We start from the raw sequence: 19,940 nt of genomic DNA on the forward strand, positions 1-19,940 counted from the left end.
AGCAAAAATGCCAAGACTACGAGATGATGCAGAAAAATGTGCTCAATTATTATCTGGCATCATAACTGATTATTTTCCTAATTGGAGTGATGTAAGGACTCTCCTCCGAGAATTATTCCAACCAGACGAAAGAGAGAAAATTTTACAAAAAGACAGGGAAATTGCTCAGAGGGCAAATGGACTTAGTCCATGGCCTGAGCAAAATCCAGGCTGGGATGTAACTACCACAGAAGGACTTCAAGCCTATCAAACTGCTGTTCAACAATTAGTTGAGGCAGTTAGACAAACTGGAGAACGAGTCACAAATTGGACCAAAGTAATGGAATGTAGGCAAAAACCTGAAGAACATCCCAGTGATTACTGGGGAAGACTAAAAGCTACACTTTTAAAATATGGGGGAATGACTCGTGAAAATTTTCAGGAACCATTGGCCGTAAGTGTGTTTGTGGACCAGTCTGCTCCTGACATTAATAAATATTTCTGAAAATACATGCCAAGGTTGGCAAGCTGAAACTTGGACTAAAATTCTCATCATAACAACCTTTGTTTTTGACAGAAGGAGTGAAGAACAACAGAAGCAAGAAGAGGAGAAACTGAAGGCAGAGAGGAAGAGAGAACGTAAAGAAAAAGAAAGAGAAATCAGCCTGCTCGCTGCAGCGATTGCTCAGAATCATAGCCAAAGAGGAAGAGGCCGGGGATTTCCCCGAAGAGGAGTCAGAGGACGAGGTCAAAGAAGCAGAGGTCTTCCTCCCCCTGTTTCAAAGTTAGAAATTACGGAGAAAGACCTCTCAGACCTCACTCACAGTAACTGATGGAAGCGGTTGGAGTTGAGGTAGATCATAACGGTCACGTCACAGCAAAGGTAAATGGTACTTTTGTCAATTTTCTAGTAGGCAGCAATAGAGATGATCAGATATGCACACCATAGAGTCCCAAGAATTCCAAGTAATGAACTTGCTGAACAAAGTCTGTTCAAACAGGGTTCTTAATCCCTCACCCCCTCCACAGTGCAGTGAGCCTGCAACCGTACTTGGGTGCCTGCTTTCTCCTTCAAGGACAAACCAAATGTCTCAGGGCTCAGGTTCTTCCTGGTATTTTTAAGGCAGTGAAATAAAAGATGGACTGAATTTCATAAAACTTCACAATCATACAATGAGTTTTCAAGAACTGCATGGATAAGTGCAAACAAATAAATTCCACTTCATTTACACTAAAACAAGATTGTATTTGGAATTTTATTTTAATGGAGAGTAAAGCTCAAAGTGATTGTATACATATTTTGGTATATTGCTAATGTCTTGAATATTCTCATTTGTTCATCAAGAAGAAAACCTTTTCTAGCTCAGGTGATTGCAGAAACTGTTTTCTGGACAGCAACTTTTTTTTCCATTTTATCATGGCTCAGAAATTGCAGCTCCACTTCTGTGTCTCCCTAATCAGATTCCTTTCTCCTGGATATTTCAGTTCTGCTGGTTTCTCCAGCAGATTTCTCCCTGGAGATTTCCCCAGGGACAGAGCTGCACAACATCTCCTCGCATTCTTCACCATCACCACCCCGTCAGCTACAGTATGGCAAAATCTGACAGAAGAACGTGACAGGATTCCTAAATCTTAATCCCACTTCGGATTCCTATATCAGTGTCTTTAATGATAATGGATCACACTTTGCCTGGTAACAGTATCAAGGCTATGGTGATACAAAACCTGATGTTATTATAGTCTGAAGGTATATTAATTATGACGTAATTGAGGCTAACATACTGTGGTTCATTTGAAAAATTGTTAAGGCCAACTTCTGTATCTAAACCAAAGACCAAACTTTAATACCATAGACCTAAATACAAGCAAAGTTCTACTACTGCTTGTATCTCCGTGTATGATGGGTAAACAAACACTAATTTAGGCTCTCCTAGTGCTCACTAGCTTCACAAGAGGTTGTGATCATCTCCTCATTACTTAAGGACTTCTCTTAAAACAAGCTTGAAAAGCTTGTGATAAGATTCACCAAGCCTGTCAATTACAAAATCTTGAGCGCAGCACGGGAATTACAGAATGAAGTTCCCTGTCTTACGCTACTCAAAAGATGAATTTAGAGAACCATGATGGCCTTGGAGGAGCACAGATCGTGAACATTCATCTCCGGTCCTGTTCATCTAGCCATTGTTCCAACACCAAAGCAAAAAACAGTCACTCCAACCTTCCCGCCTTCACTCAGGTCTTGACCAGAGCAGGGGGAAACAGAAAGCCAAACTCATTGCTCATTAGTCTGATTCTTTCCTTACCATGGTTTCTCTCGAGTGCTTCCTTTCTTGATTGGTACTGGCAGCTCTCGTAACTGGTATTTCTACTGTTGTACAAGCAGACTGGTGCATGGTGGCAGGGCGTTCGTGGCTCGCTGGCAGGGACCCTGCAGCATCATGGTGTAGGCAAGAGAGGTCATCTCTCCTGGGCAACCATCCCATTCCACCCCCTCACCTGCCACACCAGCAGCCTGCTTTCAGGTCCCAGGTACAGGACCCAGCCCTAGAGTCTGTTCTTAAGCAAGTCTCCCCAGTTAATTCTCCAAGCTAAACCTTGGTGTTTTTTTAAAAAAGAAAAGAAAATTACAACTGGTATTAGTAACCAGAACTTTTAACACATATGGAGCGTCTTCACAAATAACTGGTTTCCTTCCCTAAAACTCTAACAATTGGTGAATATGCTACTGATAACTCATTTAAAAGATTATAAACCATTTCAGAATTTCTTCATTTGTGCTTTCAAAAGCGGCGTCATTTTTAAATGGCGCCTTTCTGACAAAGATGACTGTACGATGAATGGTGGACACAGTTAACTTGCCTAAATTCCACTGATTGACAGGAGTCAGGGAACAGGTTGAACTGCAAGGAATTCCGCTTGACTATTTGATCATCTGTGGACAAGGCGCAGGGGATTATCTTCTTTTCTGCTGGTGCTGAGGCACCAAACCTCATCTTTGCACCAGCCATTCCTCATTTTTGTGACCTCTGTTCATCTGATTACAGACAACCGTTCTTCAGCCTTTCAGCTGCCTACAATATGACTGGCATGCTGTCATAGATGGCTACAGACTCTTTAGGAGAGACAGACCAACAAGGAGAGGAGGGGGAGTTGCTCTATATGTGAGGGAGCAACTGGAATGCATTGAGCTTGGCCTGGGGGCAAATGAGGAACGAGTTGAAAGCTTGTGGGTTAGAATTAAGGGACAGGCTCACACAGGTGACATTACGGTGGGTGTATACTACAGGCCACCTGACCAGGAGGAGGAGGTTGATGAGGCCTTCTACAGGCAGCTGCAAGCAGCCTCACAGTCACAGGCCCTGGTTCTCATGGGGGACTTCAACCACCCTGACATCAGCTGGGAAGACCATACAGCTAGGCAGGTGCAATCCAGGAGGTTCCTACAGAGCATCGATGATAACTTTCTGATGCAAGTGGTGGAGGAACCAACAAGGAAAGGTGCGCTTCTGGACCTCGTGTTAACAAACAAGGAGGGACTGGTGGAGGATGTGAAGGTTGGAGGTGGACTCGGCTGCAGTGACCATGAAATGGTCGAGTTCAGGATCCTGCGTGGAGGAAGCAGGGCGATAAGCAGGATCAAAACCCTGGACCTCAGGAGGGCTGACTTTGCCCTCTTCAAGGAGCTACTGGGAGGAATCCCGTGGGCCAGGGCTCTCGAAGGAAGGGGGGTCCATGAGTGCTGGTCGCTCTTTAAACAACACTTCTTCCATGCACAGGAGCAATGCATCCCCCTGAGAAAGAAATCGAGCAAAGGAGGCAGGAGACCTGCATGGTTAAATAAGGAGCTTCTAGCGGAGATCAGGCAGAAGAGAAAGGTCCATGGAATGTGGAAAGAGGGACAGGCCACTTGGGAAGAGTACAGAAACGTGGTGAGAGCATGCAGGGATGCGACGAGGAAGGCCAAGGCTCACCTGGAATTGAAGCTGGCAAGGGATGTCAAAAACAACAAGAAGGGCTTCTTCAACTACATCAGCAGCAAAAGGAAGGCTAGAGACAACGTGGGGCCGCTGCTGAATGAGGTGGGTGTCCTGGTGACGGAGGATGCGGAGAAGGCAGAGCTACTGAATGCCTTCTTTGCTTCAGTCTTCAGTGCTAAGACTGGCCCTCAGGAATCCCAAGCCCCGGAGGTAAAAGAAGAAGCCTACAAAGAGGACGACTTTCCCTTGGTTGAGGAGGACTGTGTGAGGGATTGCTTAAGCAATCTGGACGTCCACAAATCCATGGGCCCCGATGGAATGCACCCACGAGTGCTGAGGGAGCTGGCGGATGTCATTGCTGAGCCACTCTCCATCATCTTTGAGAGGTCCTGGAGGACAGGAGAGGTGCCCGAGGACTGGAGAAAGGCCAATGTCACTCCAATCTTCAAAAAGGGCAAGAAGGAGGACCCAGGGAACTACAGGCCGGTCAGCCTCACCTCCATCCCGGGAAAGGTGATGGAGCAGCTTATCCTGGAGGCCATCATGAAGCAAGTGGAAGAAAAGAAGGTTATCAGGAGTAGTCAGCATGGATTCACCAAAGGGAAATCATGCCTGACCAATCTGATAGCTTTCTACGATGACATGACTGGCTGGGTAGACGAAGGGAGAGCCGTGGATGTTGTCTACCTTGACTTCAGCAAGGTTTTCGACACAGTCTCCCATGATATCCTCCTAGGGAAACTGAGGAAGTGTGGGCTGGATGAGTGGTCGGTGAAGTGGATAGAGAACTGGCTGAATGGCAGAACTCAGAGGGTTGTCATCAGCGGCGCTGAGTCTAGTTGGAGGCTGGTGACAAGTGGTGTCCCCCAGGGGTCAGTACTGGGCCCAGTCTTGTTTAACTTCTTCATCAACGACCTGGATGAAGAGTTAGAATGTACCCTCAGCAAGTTTGCTGACGACACCAAACTGGGAGGTGTGGTAGATACACCAGAAGGCTGTGCTGCCATTCAGCGTGACCTGGATAGGCTGGAAAGCTGGGCAGAGAGGAACCTGATGAGGTTCAACAAGGGCAAGTGCAGGGTCCTGCACCTGGGGAGGAACAACCTCATGCACCAGTACAGGCTTGGGGTGGACCTGCTGGAGAGCAGCTCTGCGGAGAGGGCCCTGGGTGTCCTGGTGGACGACAGGTTAACCATGAGCCAGCAGTGTGCCCTGGCTGCCAAGAAAGCCAATGGGATCCTGGGGTGCATCAAGAAGAGTGTGGCTAGCAGGAGGAGGGAGGTTCTCCTTCCCCTCTACACTGCCCTGGTGAGGCCTCATCTGGAGTACTGTGTCCAGTTCTGGGCTCCCCAGTTCAAGAAAGATGAGTAGCTACTGGAGAGAGTCCAGCGGAGGGCTACGAGGATGGTGAGGGGACTGGAGCATCTCCCCTACGAGGAGAGGTTGAGGGAACTGGGCTTGTTCAGCCTGAAGAAGAGAAGGCTGCGAGGGGACCTTATAAATGCCTACAAATATCTGAAGGGTGGGTGTCAGGAGGATGGGGCCAAGCTCTTTTCAGTGGTGCCCAGTGACAGGACAAGGGGCAATGGGCACAAACTGAGGCACAGGAAGTTCCGTCTGAACATGAGGAGGAACTTCTTCCCTCTGAGGGTGACGGAGCACTGGAACAGGCTGCTCAGGGAGGTTGTGGAGTCTCCTTCTCTGGAGATATTCAAGACCCGCCTGGACGGGGTCCTGTGCGGCCTGCTGTAGGTGACCCTGCTTCGGCAGGGGGGTTGGACTAGATGACCCCCAGAGGTCCCTTCCAACCCCTACTATTCTGTGATTCTGTGATTCTATGGGCCAGTACAAGTTCTGTGCGTCTAGGAAGAAGATGGCAAAACAAAAGCAGAACAATTTGCTTTTATATCTGAAGTTACTAGCAGAAAGTTCACATACACGTGGCACACACACACATTCTCTCTGACAAGGCTTAAACAGTAGGATCCCTGTGGCTCTGTCTTTTCCCTCTATGATATAATGAGAGTGCAGAGAAAAACACAGCTAAATACCAGGTACTTTATTCTTGGTAGTACTGGTCTTGGCCATCCCAAGGTACACAGAGACAGATACTTAACAAAAAAAATGCTGGATCTTTCACAGAAAGTAATTACCACTGTCTGAACTCCTATGAAAATGCAGGCTTATACCCTACCAACACCATCTGTTGATTAGATCTCATCTGATTCATACTGAACAAGCCCTCTACTTAATTCAAATATGCCTGTACAATGAGGACATTTAGTGAAACATTTCCCGAAATTACTTGAAAACTGTAGAGTATCAATACATTAAACGCAAAAGTTTTCATATACTTAATTACAGTACAAATAAGCAACTCTACAAAGAGATAAATCAGTAGTCACTTTATTGTGAAAATTAAATATTGCAGTATTAGTGTTAATTGCAAAAAACCCTGATGGCTTGTTTCTTCCTTCTTTCCCCCTTATGATGAATAGAATACAACACAAATACAAAATCAGTAGTACTCAAAAAAAGTGAAGTTACCAACCTACACTTAAAATCACACTGAATGTTAAAGTCCTGCTAAATAAACAGTTATGACACTTAACAGCATTCTAAACACAATGTATGGCCTGCTCAGACCACTGGTCCCAACCTCCAAAACTTCACCTCTGCCATCTAACTAAAAATGTTAATAGAGCAAAAAATGGGTGTTACTTAAACAGTCAATTTGGTGAGAATTTGGCCTGACTTCAGAGTGAAGTTTGCTATTTCATTAACTGGCTTACAAAGGACTTAAAGCGAGGCCTTGCAAAGTAGGGGGCCAGTAGATACAACCTAGTCATTTCTTGAAAGAGCTCAACTCCAGACAGAGCTTCTGTGTTTTATTCCACCTGGTTTCCCATCAGCTGTTGGTTGCAGAGCTGTAACTACACTTATAGTTCAATTACAAGAACTATCTAGCGGTATCAAGAGCTGCTCTTCCCTACATATGCAGAGTATATAAGAAATAAATTTTTAATATAGTTAAGCATTATGTGCTGCTTGTCCTGGTGTAAAGTCCTAGCAGAGACATAAAACTTTGAGGAGGGATATAGGACTGTTTTGTTTTTTACTTGAGACAACTAGGCAAGGTCATTACTGCATTCATGAATGACCTGCCCCAGTTTATCTGACACTAATATTGGAGTATTTCTCTCTTGGGATAATTCAAGAAGAAACAGAACTATATTTAGCAGTGAAGATGCAGAGTGTTTTCACAGTGTCCTGGCAGGCAGCGAAACAACAGATTGCGCACAGCCTGCTATCTGGGTGCAGAAAACAGAAATAGCCAGCACCTCAGTGTATGGCTGTTGCTAGAGATAAAGGAACCACCTGAAGGGGACTCCTGTCATAGGACACCACGCTAGGATCGATGTTGGCTGCTTTTCACAGATTTGGTGTGTTGGATAGAATTTGCCCACCAAAAAGGCTGCTTTGTTCAACAATTTGTAGTTTGGACTGAGGTCAGTCAGCCCGCATCCTTTTGGCGCAGATGGCTGGGTGATGGGCTACTTGTTTGCCACAAGGGCTCCTTGCCTTTAACTTGTCCTCTCCAGCACACAACACTTCGCTCCAGTGAAAGCAACATTGAAGAAGGTCAGTTCTCGCTCCTCTGCAATTTACCCTTTGTCAGTCAATAACAGGAGGATGGATGGAGAAGAATGTTCCACCCCAAACCTCCAATTTCTGCCCCAAGTGATCAGAAATGGGGTCAGTCTGGCGACAGATCTTCTGCAAAGATAATAATTTTCTAAGGTTTTGGGAGAAGTATCTCCTTCTACCTATTAACAAACTTTTGTTCCAAGTGATAGAGCATTGCTAAACGGCTCCCAAGTAATCCACGACTTCAGATGTTGGGGGCAGGGAGCGGCAATTTCTAGACAGAGACTTCTTGACATCTACATAAACAAAGCAAGAAGGAGGGAAACAGTAAAACAATGCAACAACTTCAGTTGTTCAACTAGACAATAATATAGGATATAGTTTAAAAAAATATATCTATTTCCTTACCACCATCATGTGCTCTTAAGGATTACTATGCATCAGGCAAGCACAAAGTGCTGTAATTTGCATTTAAGAACAGTAGGTGCAGCACAACAGTCTTCATGGCCCACCACCTTGGCTTTCTGGCTTAAATATGACTAAAAACAAGATCGCCTGTAAAAGGAGGCATCAGTCATAAGAGAAACCATGGCGTTGAAAATGCAATAGGCTTCACTTTCTCCGGTGTTCTTCTTCCACATAGCCCACGCTGCAGGATCTGGGCTTTTGAGATGTCTTCAGGCAAAGCAGAATATCCCCCTAATTACTGGCACTCTGTTGCCTTTTACAGTCATGCCTCCAGGAACACTATTTCACTTCTTCAGAGAACTGCCCAGCATTTGTAAGGATGAAACCTTCTTTCATAGTTCATAATCGGCTACACAACCCTCACTCGAAGAGCTACATCCAAAGCAAACTATGTGAAAAGGAGGATTCTTCTTCAGTTGTAGATTACGGAAGGAGCGGCTTTACCCTGGCGTTGGACAGAACGGTGCTGTAGAGCCAAGCAAAATGTCAGGAATATTTGGTGTGGTTTCAAAATTCATACACCACCATTCGCCATCTGAAGAAACGAAGGTGTTACCACACAGGAATTCACAGGTGGTCATCTCAATTAGGACAGTGATTTCAACAGTCCTTGAAGAGCCTGATAACATCCTCAAGACAGGCTGACACTTGTACAGCAGCAGAGAGAAACGCATTCTGTGATGGAAGACACTTAATCTTGAATTGGACGTCTATGGATAGGAGAAAATACAGCTGCCCAAGCCTGTCGGAAGAGCTGGACCAGTTTGTAAATAAATGGCAGCGATGTGGGAGAAGCTGCAGAGCAAAACAAAAAGCAAGAGAGCCTTTCACTACAAAAGGTAAAACTAAGATGCACCAAACATATTGCGAAAGAACTCACCCCGACTGGAGTTAATCAAAACCTAGTTGCCTTACTTCTTTCTGTTTGGTTCAGTACTTGGGCCTTCACTCAGGGCACTGCTGCCATCACTAGCAAGTCTTCTTCAGTATTTTCCAATGGACGACTTGCAGGACAGCTGTGGAGCACCCACCACCCAGCAGAAAGGGAAACAGCCATCCCCTCCACGCCCCGGCTGCTGCCATCTCCGCATCATGGGACCAGCCCACGTGTCAGCGACAGCCGCAGCTGTCACTCACGAGACTCCAGCATCAGCAGATCAAACGCATGACGACGCTGCTACCCTGGGCAACTGCCCGCTTTCCTGACAGGGCAGCCCTAGAAGGCATCGCTCTGCCAAGAGATACTCACTCACCTTGTAACACTTCAAGCTGACTGAGGCAGAGGCTGAGTCTAGGAGAGCTCAGCCTGCCTCTCAGTCTGTACCTTATCTGTTGGAAAGGGCCAAGGATGGAATTTACAGAAAACTGGCTTTTGTGGAGCTACATCTTTCTACAGGGATTGCAACTGGAAACATTAGAACCAAGCCCAAATAGTAAGTTCCCAGCCACCCAGTTTCGTGTCTCCCAAATACGAGACGCTTACACAGACCAAATCTATTAAAAGCCACTATTTTCTTCTCTATAACCATAATGGAATTTTAAAAATTGGAAATCTTAATACTGTACCTGGGTCTAATCTCACCACCACCAGGTAAAGCAAGAAAGTAGCCAAGAGCATCTTTTTGTAAGGAAGTAAACAGAAGTGGCTTGACATGGACCTCAGTGCTCTACGTAGTAGTGTCAACATGGTCAAGAGCTTTTGGGACAGAGCACCTAGAATACAAGAACAGAAAGGCTGTCAGGGCAAAGTAAAGTAAAAAAAATAATCACATGGATACAGATAATAAGAAACTAAGATACTAAAGTAAGACTGTTCTTAGCTTGATTGCATGAAAGTTGGGTTGGGTTTTTTTTATAATAAGGAACAGAGAAACATTACAATTTTGTAATACAATTAATTACAGCTTTTTTTAGGCATCTACTTTTTTTAGGCATCTACTTTAGTATAATATGATCTTATATCACAGCAGTGCCAGCTTCTCTCCTGGGAGATCATGTCAAGCGATTTACAGTTCTGGAGGAGCAGCAGTACTTTAAACGCCAGACACGCATTGCTCTACACGGGCTCAGCTGTGAATAGAGACGAAGCAGAGCATACACAGAGCCAACAAAACCCTTAAAGGATTGCTAGGTCATTTTAGTTTCCCTTTTGCACCTTTAAAAAAAACCACATTTATTCTGAAGTGCTTTTGAACCTGGAAAATAATTATCATCTCTAGACATCAGCAGAGACTAAATACGCTTAGTAATTTTCAGCAAATGGATCACTAAGTCTTCTGCTTCCTTCTTTGATACACAACAGGACTTCCTCATGGCTGGTTTGTCACGAAAATATTCTTAATAAATAGTTAATACTTCACACTCTTTGTTAGTAAGGGACCAACTCACTTGAAATAAAATGATAAAAAAAAAGATGAAGACAAACAACAGAGGGAAAGCCTACCCAGAAGAGTTTCTGTTGCCCCATCTTGCTGCTCGTCATCAGCCGAGTCCATCTCTTCCCGTTGAGTCCACCGACATCGGCTTTCACAAATGGTCTCAAGAAACGCTAGCTGCTGCTCGCTGTCGAAAACATCACAGCCGCGTACAAGCTCTTCTGCCCCCTCAAACTGGCCAAGCGGAAGCAACACGTGCAACAGATAGAGCTCCAGCAATGAACCGTACTCGGGGAGGCTCTTATTGGTTTGGTCTCTCAGCCAGCTGCTGCCAACCTCCAGCATCACCTGCGGCTCTCTCACTTGGCTGTATAACAGGATACTGAAACACAAGAACACCAGACAACACTAACTCTTTGTCAAAGCTGAGATCACTGACAGTTACTAGCACAAGCAGCTATCATGGACACACGTATCAGGGTCTACACCCGAACCACAGAGAGATTTCCGAGGCGGACAGTAGGTGCAAGCACTGATGTTACTTTCTCAACATCATTCCTTTCGTACTTTATCATAGTAAAGCGATCTGCTGGCCTGTGGGCATGCTCCAGGCATGTCCCAGGTTCCGCTTTCATCCTCACCTACACCACGCAAAGTCAAAACATCACCCAATATTCAAGTCCGGCCCGCTGTTAAACCTAAAGCAAGCCCTGCGTGTCTCTGGCAGCCACAGACAGAAACTCACCACAGCTCCAGAACTTTCGGAGGCAGATGCTCGGGGACGTGGTAATACTGTAGGACCCAAGACAGAACTTCTCTCCACCGGTTCATCTCAGCCAGCGCCTGAATCCCCACAACACAAAGGGAGCATCTCACTTCCGCAGAACTGGCAACAAAGAGACACCTCAGTAAGCGCTTCTCGCGACCACCCTTCCCCTCGCGTCCCTTCCAGGGAGCTGCAGCCTGGACTTTCCCTCTCCTTGCACCCACAACAAGGCAGAGCCAACCCCCTGAGAAGATGTGTGGAGTCCAATGCGCGGAGTCCGTATCTCTCGCGGGGCGTGGGAAGGCTCCGCGGCACGCCGCAGACCCCGCAGATCCCTTCGTCCCGGGCATGTCCACACCAGCATGCTGTTAGCAAACGGCAGCCAGAGCCAAGCCGGGTTTTAAACCGTCACTAACTCGCTTCTCAGCAAAAAGTGCCACCTTCCATCGATGTAGACAACAGAAAGCGATGAAAACCACGGCGAGGACCACTGGTGCTACTGCCATTCACAGAGATAATATTTATATTCGAACCTAAGAGACCCTAACCAGTTTATTAATTAATTGATTAATTATTAACCCCCTCGCCAGTTTATTAAACCCCAAAAGCCCCCTATGAAACCCAGCAAAACCCCAGGCATAGCCGAGGCGGCCGCAGCTCGCAGCCTGACGCCGAGGCCGCTGCCCAGCGCCGCCCGTCCCCGCTCCGCTCGCACCTCTCGGGACCGGTGCCGGTGCCCAGGCTGTCGCAGCCCGCCTCACACTTCTCCACGGCGGCGGCGAAGTCCCGGTGCAGCACCAGCAGGTCCGCCGCCTCCTCCAGCAGCGAGGCGGCCTGGGCCGAGACCTGAGGCTCGCTCCTCATGGCGGCGGCACGGGGGGGGCTGCCGGGAGAGCTGCTGCCGCCCTCCCCGCGCCCCGCCGCCCGCCGCCCGCCCGGCTCCGGCTCCGGCTCCGGCTCCGGCTCCAGCGCCGCCACCGCCCCCCGCGGGGCCCCGCTCAGGCAGGCACCGGCAGCAGCGCGGTCCCGGAAGGCCGTGACGGCCCGCCCTGCCCCCGCCGCTGCCCGGCAGCGGAAGGGCCGCCCCGGCCGCCATCTTCCCCCCGCCCCGCGGGCCGGCGGGACGCGTAGTCTTCGCGGCGGCGTGAGGGAGTGGGGAGCCGCGGCCGCCGAGTTCCGGGGGGCCCGTCCCGCCCGCGGTCGGGGATCGCGGCGCCTTCAGCCGTGCCGTGACGGGGCTCGGTGCCGGCCCCGCGCCAAACCCCCCCTCAGCTTCTCACTTCTGTGGCTGCCGAGGGGAGACGCCGAGCCGGCGCCCGCCGCCGCCGCTGCCCTCCCTGTCCGGTCTGCCGTTCTCCCCGCGGCCGCCGGGCGTCAGCGCAGCCCCGGCCGTCTCCCTGCCGAGCCGCGGGCCCCGGGGCGGGCTGGTGGCTGCCCGCCTCTCCCGGCCTCCTGCTCCGGGGCCTTTCCCCCCCGCGCCCGCCGTGTCAGCGCGTCCCGCTGTCAGCGGAGCCGGAGCTGGGGCGCGGTGGCAGCGTCCCCGCCAGCACCCGGCGGGCAGCGATTCGCGTCCTTCTGTAGCTGTTATTTAAAACACAGTTGGGTGTCTTGGTTACGAGCCGGTGCAAACGCTCTTCAAAAATGAATCTCTACAGGAGAGGCAGGATTTATTTATATAATACTGACCCCCTGCTATGATTCTTTAATTAGGAAAAATCAAATACGCTAATGCAGAATGTGTTAAAAAGTGACACACATCTTTCAGAGGGGAGTTTCTGCGCCATTTCAGAGTTGGAAGCGGGGCAGAAAGCGTGGCGAGCGTGGTTAGAAACTTGGCCATAGCTCTCCTGTGAGCAGCTGTTAGCAGGAGGCAGGAGCAGGCACCTGGCCCTGGCCGCGGCGTTGGCCGTGGAAGGAGATCCCGGAGGATTCAGGCTGGTCAAGGCGAAACCACGGCCCAGAACCGTTGTGAAATAAAGGGCCCAGCAGCTCAGCCGAGGCGGAGGTAAAGCCGCTTCAGACTCCCGTTTCTGTTGCTCTGCGCTTGCGGTTTGGAGAACAAACATTCCTTTTTGGGAACTACAAGTCCCAAAGTGCATTGTGGGAAGAACGTGCCTGGTACCAGCTAGTGCCCAGCACAAATTCCCAAATATGGATAAGGAATCAATTTTGAAAAAGGCTCACGCTGGCTGGGTACTCCCCGCTGAGACTCGGAAAAGGAGCGAGGCGGCACAAAAACGAGGTAAGTTCGCGAGATGCAAAGATACTGTTCGAGAATTTCTTCCGTGGGGAGCAACCAAGAATATTCCGTGCCTTAGAAGGGCCGCGCGGCGTTGCGCTGGTGAGGTTGGAGTTGGCTGCTGCGGTGACAGAGGCAACTTGTGAAACAGGGGACTGTTGTTTCAGGTGGGGACGTGAGCAACAGGAGCAGCTGGTCTGCGGCGTGAGTCAGATCCTGTTTCCCTGCAGATGCTCCTTGTTAATAAAGGTCTGTGCAAAGAGACGAGAGCTGCAACGCTCGTGCAGTTGTGTCGGGGAGAGGTAGGAGCTGCCCTAAGCAGAAGATCTGTATGAGTTGCAGTGTGGTTGTTTAAGAAGCCAAGGTGGAACAAGCAGCCTTGTAATAACGATAATTATAGGTAAAATTAATTTACCTGTAAGGCATGGTAACATGTTTTTGTACTTCACCCCTCTTCCTAGAGGGGACAGTGTGGTGCCTTGAAGGCCAAACCTCTAGCAGTTCTCAGACCCCAAATAACAGTGCTGTTACACAGTTACTATTTAACTTCAGGCCAGGGACAATTACCTATTTTACTGGCAATTGTCAACAAGTAAAAATGAAATCATTCCAAAATAGAATCATCTTAGTGGAGACGAGAGATGCTCTAGCTCCAGACTCGGGCACGCGCGAAGCCTTGGAGGTTGACGTGGCTGTGGCAGCGTCGTTTCCTGCCTCCGTTTCTGTCCCTGGCAGTCGGGCGTATTCCTCGTGCAGCGCCTGGACCCTCTTCTGCTGGGTGACATCAAGCGCAGCTGGTCACCCTGATCCGTCATCCCGGCACCCTCCTCCCGCTGCGTGGGGCGATGGAGCAGCCGTACAGAGCCAGCACGGCACCCTGCTGCCACGTAGGAGGGGGAGCCCAGCCCTGGAGAGGAGCCCCAGGCCCTGTGGGCTGGTGAACCAAACTGTCACCCACTGACAAGTAAGAATGATGCTGGTTTTCCATCTTTCCTGAAATGTGAATGGCTTAAAATGCTTTTAAAGCTGAAAGAGTCACTCTTGTACCTGAATTAGGGGTGCATTAGGAGGAGTGTGGCCAGCAGGTCGAGGGAGGTTCTCCTCCCCCTCTACACTGCCCTAGTGAGGCCCCATCTGGAGTACTGTGTCCAGTTCTGGGCTCTTCAAGAGAGATGAGGAGCTACTGGAGAGAGTCCAGCGGAGGGCTACAAGGATGATGAGGGGACTGGAGCATCTCTCCTACGAGGAGAGGCTGAGGGAGCTGGGCTTGTTCAGCCTGAAGAAGAGAAGGTTGCGAGGGGACCTTATAAATGCCTATAAATATCTCAATGGTGGGTGTCAGGAGGACGGGGCCAGACTCTTTTCAGTGGTGCCCAGTGACAGGACAAGGGGCAACAGGCACAAACTGAAGCAGAGGAAGTTCCAGCTGAACATGAGGAAGAACTTCTTCCCTCTGAGGGTGACGGAGCACTGGCACAGGCTGCCCAGGGAGGTTGTGTGAATATCTCCTTCTCTGGAGATATTCAAGACCCGCCTGGACGCGGTGCTGTGCAGCCTGCTGTAGGTGACCCTGCTTCAGCAGGAGGGTTGGACTAGATGACCCACAGAGGTCCGTTCCAACCCCGAACATTCTGTGATTCTGTAATTAGCCCACGCAGCAGGGCTGTGCTGCTACACAAGTGCTGGAGGAAATCAGCGCGTTCGCCTGTGCTCCTGAATAACAATTTCTAGTAACAAGAAAAACTAAAGTCAAACAAACTTGCTGTCAGTGACGGGTGGTGAGAGGGAGCATCACAGTGGATTTTGTGTCCTGGGTGGGATGTCGATGCCCAGCTCCTCACCCATTATCTGAAATCAGGGAATTTTTTGCTGCTGTCATCCCGATTTTCATTGGAAAAGAAAAGTGAGTTTCGAAAGGGCCTTGTTTATGTCTGCATCAGCTGTGGATTCCCAGGTTGCCCTCCTTCCTCTCCTGGCAGGCAGTTCAAGGAGAGTTTAGAGTTGCAGGCACCTGTAACAAGGCTTCCTGAGGTAAATCGCCTCAAGCACTAATCCAGATCTGACCAGCACACGGTCACAGGGCCAGAGGGCTGGCAGTCAGTTTTTTCTGTGGTCTCTTCTGTGTCAGTAGGCTGTTAATATCAGATTAGCAGCATTAGGGAGACTTTGAGCTAGAAACAGTGAGGCCCTATGGTTTGATTTGAAGAGAAAGAAACCCTCTTACACCCATATAAAAATAAACAGAAGAGCTGGAAATTATAAAGGGTGTTACAAACACAACAGAGGAAAGGATAGTTTCTAGGAAAGGTGTGGAGTTTTGTAGTACATCATAGCTTATCAGCAACTAATAAAGCAATGAGAGACCGCAGGTCCCAGCGTGCAGTGCTCTGTCCTTATCACCACGTGCTTTTGTTTGGGTCTGGCAAGACCATGATGTAGCGGAACCTGTAATTTGCTTGTAATTTCCATCAGCCGTACATCCCTATTAAATATGAAGATAGCTGGCTGCAGATCCCATCAATTAGCCCAGATTCAGGGCTCCCCGAGCTCCTGGCAGGCGGTCGTCAGAGCCCTCGTTTGGGTGAAGGTGAACGCTTTCCGGCCGTGCATTGAGCAGATGGCTGATCGTGATGCTCCGCTTTCTTGTCTCACCGAGCCTGGTGGCACAGAATCAAACCTATTTTGTTGTTTCAAAAATAGAACTCATAGAGGCAATTCACCTGATATTCGAGACCACCTGCTGATGTTCCTAGTTACTGCATTTAAAAGCAGTCACCTCCCATTTTGGCCACATGAAAACCTGTATAAACAACAGGCGAGGGTGGCAGAAGGCAGAGAAGGCACCCGTGGGCGTAGTCACAGCCCCAGTTCAACTGGGGGTATCACATAACGTAAGAGTATGAGCAAATCCCCATTTTCACCTTCATCACAGACACACAAACACTGTGCAAGGTGCAAATGCTGGAAACTGGGAAACCGGAAACACAGAGATGTTTTCACAGCTTGTCGAAACTTGAGTTTAACCCAGCTAATGGCGAAAGCTTTCCGAAGCAAGCGGCGATTTTAAGTTGATTAAGCCTCTTTCTTTGCTCCATATCAAATAAAATACCAGCCTTGGCAAGGCAGCAGTCAAAGAATAACAGCTGTTACTTTTGATTTCATTGTTATTGTTATAATAGTAATAATTAGTGCTGGGTGGGGCATTTCATAGCTTTAAGGTGACCAATTTGGTTGAAGGCCTAAGGCATCTTCTCTTCTGCAACCAGTTATTATCTGGTAGAAAATACTAAAGCCTGTCATCACTGTAGGTCAATTAAATCCTGTTTGCCTAGCACTGTGTCTCTTTGCTCGCTGATTTAGAGTTGCAAGCCCTTCTAATAGTTAATACTTCTTCTCAGAGCCCCGCCTGCCGAAATCAGTTGTCATCCATTAATCTCCCCTTCTCCTCGTTTTCGAAAGAAAAAGTTGTGCTCTCATGGTTGGGAGAAGTGCTTGACAGCATGAATCCTGAAAGTGTTTGAACCATAAGGCAAATGTGGCAATTTGAGAAAATATGAGTTTTTCTTCTGATTTTTAACCTAGCTTCGTAACTTCTCAGTACTTCTTTTTTCAGTGGTTGTCAGAGGCCCGTCCCTCATTTTGAATGCAAGTTTACCACAATCTCCCGTTAATTATCACTACAAAGAGACAATGCATCTTCTGCATCTTGAATTGGAAATCACAGAAAATGTTACAGAAGTTCACAAACTCTTTTGTGTCCTGGCTCTTACCTGGCCAGGTCTGATGATGCTCACAAGAGTTGTGATGTGAAGTGGTTTTAGGAAAACCAGTAGTGCCACGGAGTTGCACGGTACCAGCGCCTGAGCCTCAGGAGAGGGCCCGCTGGGAAGGGGTGGTCTGCTGGTAAAAGCTTTGTGTCTTGTGTTTCACAGTGAGTGTACCCCCATGTGCCCCTCCAGCAGGAGGACTGCGGCAGGCAGCACTCCCCTGCTTGCCATTTTGCTCGAAAATTTGACGATACAGTGATTAAGAAGCTATTGCTTCTTCATTCGTTTGCCTCTGAGCTTTTTCATGTAGTCTCAAATGGAAGTGTGGCACCTCTCTTTTGGGGGGATTCCTCCCCTCCTTTTGAAGACCTGTGTGCTATTTTAGGGTCTTACTGGTTTGAGAGGTGTGCTTACAGTTTGTGTAAAAGTGATGTCTCAAGCAGTGTGCTGGCCCCCGTTTCTCCGATGAGCTGATCACAGAATCACAGAATGTTCGGGGTTGGAAGGGACCTCTGTGGGTCCTCCAGTCCAACCCCCCTGCTGAAGCAGGGTCACCTACAGCAGGCTGCACAGCACCGCGTCCAGGCGGGGCTTGAATATCTCCAGAGAAGGAGATATTCACACAACCTCCCTGGGCAGCCTGTGCCAGGGCTCCATCACCCTCAGAGGGAAGAAGTTCTTCCTCATGTTCTGACAGAACTTCCTCTGCTTCAGTTTGTGCCCGTTGCCCCTTGTCCTGTCGCTGGGCACCACTGAAAAGGGTCTGGCCCCATCCTCCTGACACCCACCCTGCAGATATTTGTAAGCATTTATAAGGTCCCCTCGCAACCTTCTCTTCTTCAGGCTGAACAAGCCCAGCTCCCTCAGCCTCTCCTCATAGGAGAGATGCTCCAGTCCCCTCATCATCCTCGTAGCCCTCCGCTGGACTCTCTCCAGTAGCTCCTCATCTTTCTTGAACTGGGGAGCCCAGAACTGGATGCAGTACTCCAGATGGGGCCTCACTAGGGCAGTGTAGAGGGGAAGGAGAACCTCTCTTTCCCTCTGTTCCTCCTTACTTGCTGCTCCTTCTCGTCTTTCTCGGCAATACAAGATGTAGACAAAGGTAGGATTAGGTGTCTAATTAGTTTATGTAGCCTCAGACATACGTGTTTACTTCTTGGCACTGGGGGAAGGGCAGGCCGTGAGGAATCTCACCCTTGTGTCTTGGTGAGGTTTTCAGCTTTGAGAGCTGCCTGAGTCTGGGCAGGTTGAACAGGCAGGCCAAAATTTTCTAGACACGTTTTTGTTCCAGATGCCTGTTCACAGAGGAAGTTGAAAATCCAGTCTGTATTGCCAAATCTGAAATAATTTCTCATTTAGGGTTAGATCCGAAATGTTGATTTCCAAAAAATGACTCAGTGTAGACAGCCTGAAAGAACTTGTTTGAAACATTATGGAAAAGCTAATAAACTGTACTTAATGTCTTTTGGAACTCTACCGTAGATAGGGCAAGTTGTATTTTAAATATTTTTGGTTTATCAAAGCAAACGTTAAGCTGTAACTCTCCCATCTCCCAGTGCAGTCATCCTTCAGCAGACGTAGCCAGGGGAATTCAGCGTGGCGTTCCCACAGTAACGTATTCTCACCCCGGATCAACACTGGCTCGCCTGGAGAGTGGTAACGCAACGGCTGGTGTCCGAGCTTGGCAGCCGCTTCGCTCCAAAGTCAGTGGCTGCTTTTAAACCACCACTGAGAAGGGTTTGGACCAAGGTGGCTTGGTGGCTTTGCACTTAAGCGCTTGCGAGATCTTTCCCAGCATTTCCAGCATGAGAATGACCTGGCGGTGAGGAGGAGGGTGTCGGGGAGCAGCGGGAGAGGGGCTGCTCCACGAAGGGGGGCAAGCTGTGGGCCGAGGGTGAACCCAGGGCAGGCAGGAGCAGCATCCACCCCGAGGACCTGAGCAGGGTGGGCAGCGTCGGGTGCCGCTAACAGGCTTCACCAACCGCACCAGACAAGACGAGGTGATGAATTAGGTTCAGGGGCCATCCCGGGAGTGCAGTCAGGAGCAGCAAGAGGCAGTACTGTGATACAGGTCCAACGCCCACCCAGGAGATGGAGACAGGGCCGGAGGCTTGCACAGCTACAGCGTAGCTGAGGCCAGGCCAGGCCTGGGTGCCCAGGACAGGGATTAAATGGAGCCCCCCTCCCCAGGACTTCTGGGCAGGAGGTGCAGCATGAGAGTCCCTGGTGAGGCTGCTCAGGGCATTTAAGGTCTATTAGTGCTGTTGGGGGAGGGGGCCCTGACGATGACTTCCTACGCTGCTCCAGGTGTTGCTAAGATGATTGAAAAACTACATAATGTAGTCATTTTTTTCCACAATTCTCCTAATTCATACACTTGCACAAGTGTCTTGATTTAGCTAAAAATTGTGTCCTGGATAGGTACATTTCAAGCATTAAAATTATCCCAAGTCGCCTTGGATGTAGCTTATTGATTAAAGATGTCTTCCTATAAAATGTTTCTCTCTCTGAACATCAGCTTCTCTTCTCATAAAACAGAAATAGTAACATAATTTTCTTTCCTACCTGACAGAAGGCTTGTTAGTTTTGTAGGTTAAGTTGTATTTATGGAGTGTTCTGAGATACCCGGATGAAAATAAATGAACTAGTGTAAAGCAAAGGAGCAAGAGTACACTGCAGGTCTATACACTAGCAAAATAAAATTACTCAGGAGCAAAGTAA

General features: G+C 48.7%; 1 protein-coding gene across 1 annotated transcript; it reads right to left on the reverse strand.

The window, feature by feature from the left end:
- Window positions 1-5,927: 5,927 nt before the first annotated feature.
- Window positions 5,928-12,170, reverse strand: PEX26 (peroxisomal biogenesis factor 26). Its single transcript, XM_075440789.1, has 5 exons — window positions 11,929-12,170; window positions 11,193-11,333; window positions 10,516-10,829; window positions 9,639-9,785; window positions 5,928-8,867 (listed from the first exon to the last, which is right to left on the reverse strand). The coding sequence occupies exons 1-5, from the start codon at window positions 12,075-12,077 to the stop codon at window positions 8,764-8,766; spliced, it is 855 nt and encodes a 284-aa protein (XP_075296904.1). The 5' UTR covers window positions 12,078-12,170; the 3' UTR covers window positions 5,928-8,763.
- Between the last annotated feature and the right edge of the window lie 7,770 nt (window positions 12,171-19,940).

The sequence above is a fragment of the Opisthocomus hoazin genome, chromosome 1 (genome assembly GCF_030867145.1).
Source record: "Opisthocomus hoazin isolate bOpiHoa1 chromosome 1, bOpiHoa1.hap1, whole genome shotgun sequence".
Lineage (NCBI taxonomy): Eukaryota > Metazoa > Chordata > Aves > Opisthocomiformes > Opisthocomidae > Opisthocomus > Opisthocomus hoazin.

Bases quoted from the DNA above. Each gene is read 5' to 3' on its own strand.
- PEX26 (XM_075440789.1), bottom strand. From the start codon at position 12,077: ATGAGGAGCGAGCCTCAGGTCTCGGCCCAGGCCGCCTCGCTGCTGGAG. The intron at 11,334-11,928 runs GTGCGAGCGGAG...CTTTGTTGCCAG, and splicing joins ACCGGCACCGGTCCCGAGAG to TTCTGCGGAAGTGAGATGCT. The intron at 8,868-9,638 runs GTACAGTATTAA...TTTGCTCTGCAG, and splicing joins GGTGGTGAGATTAGACCCAG to CTTCTCCCACATCGCTGCCA.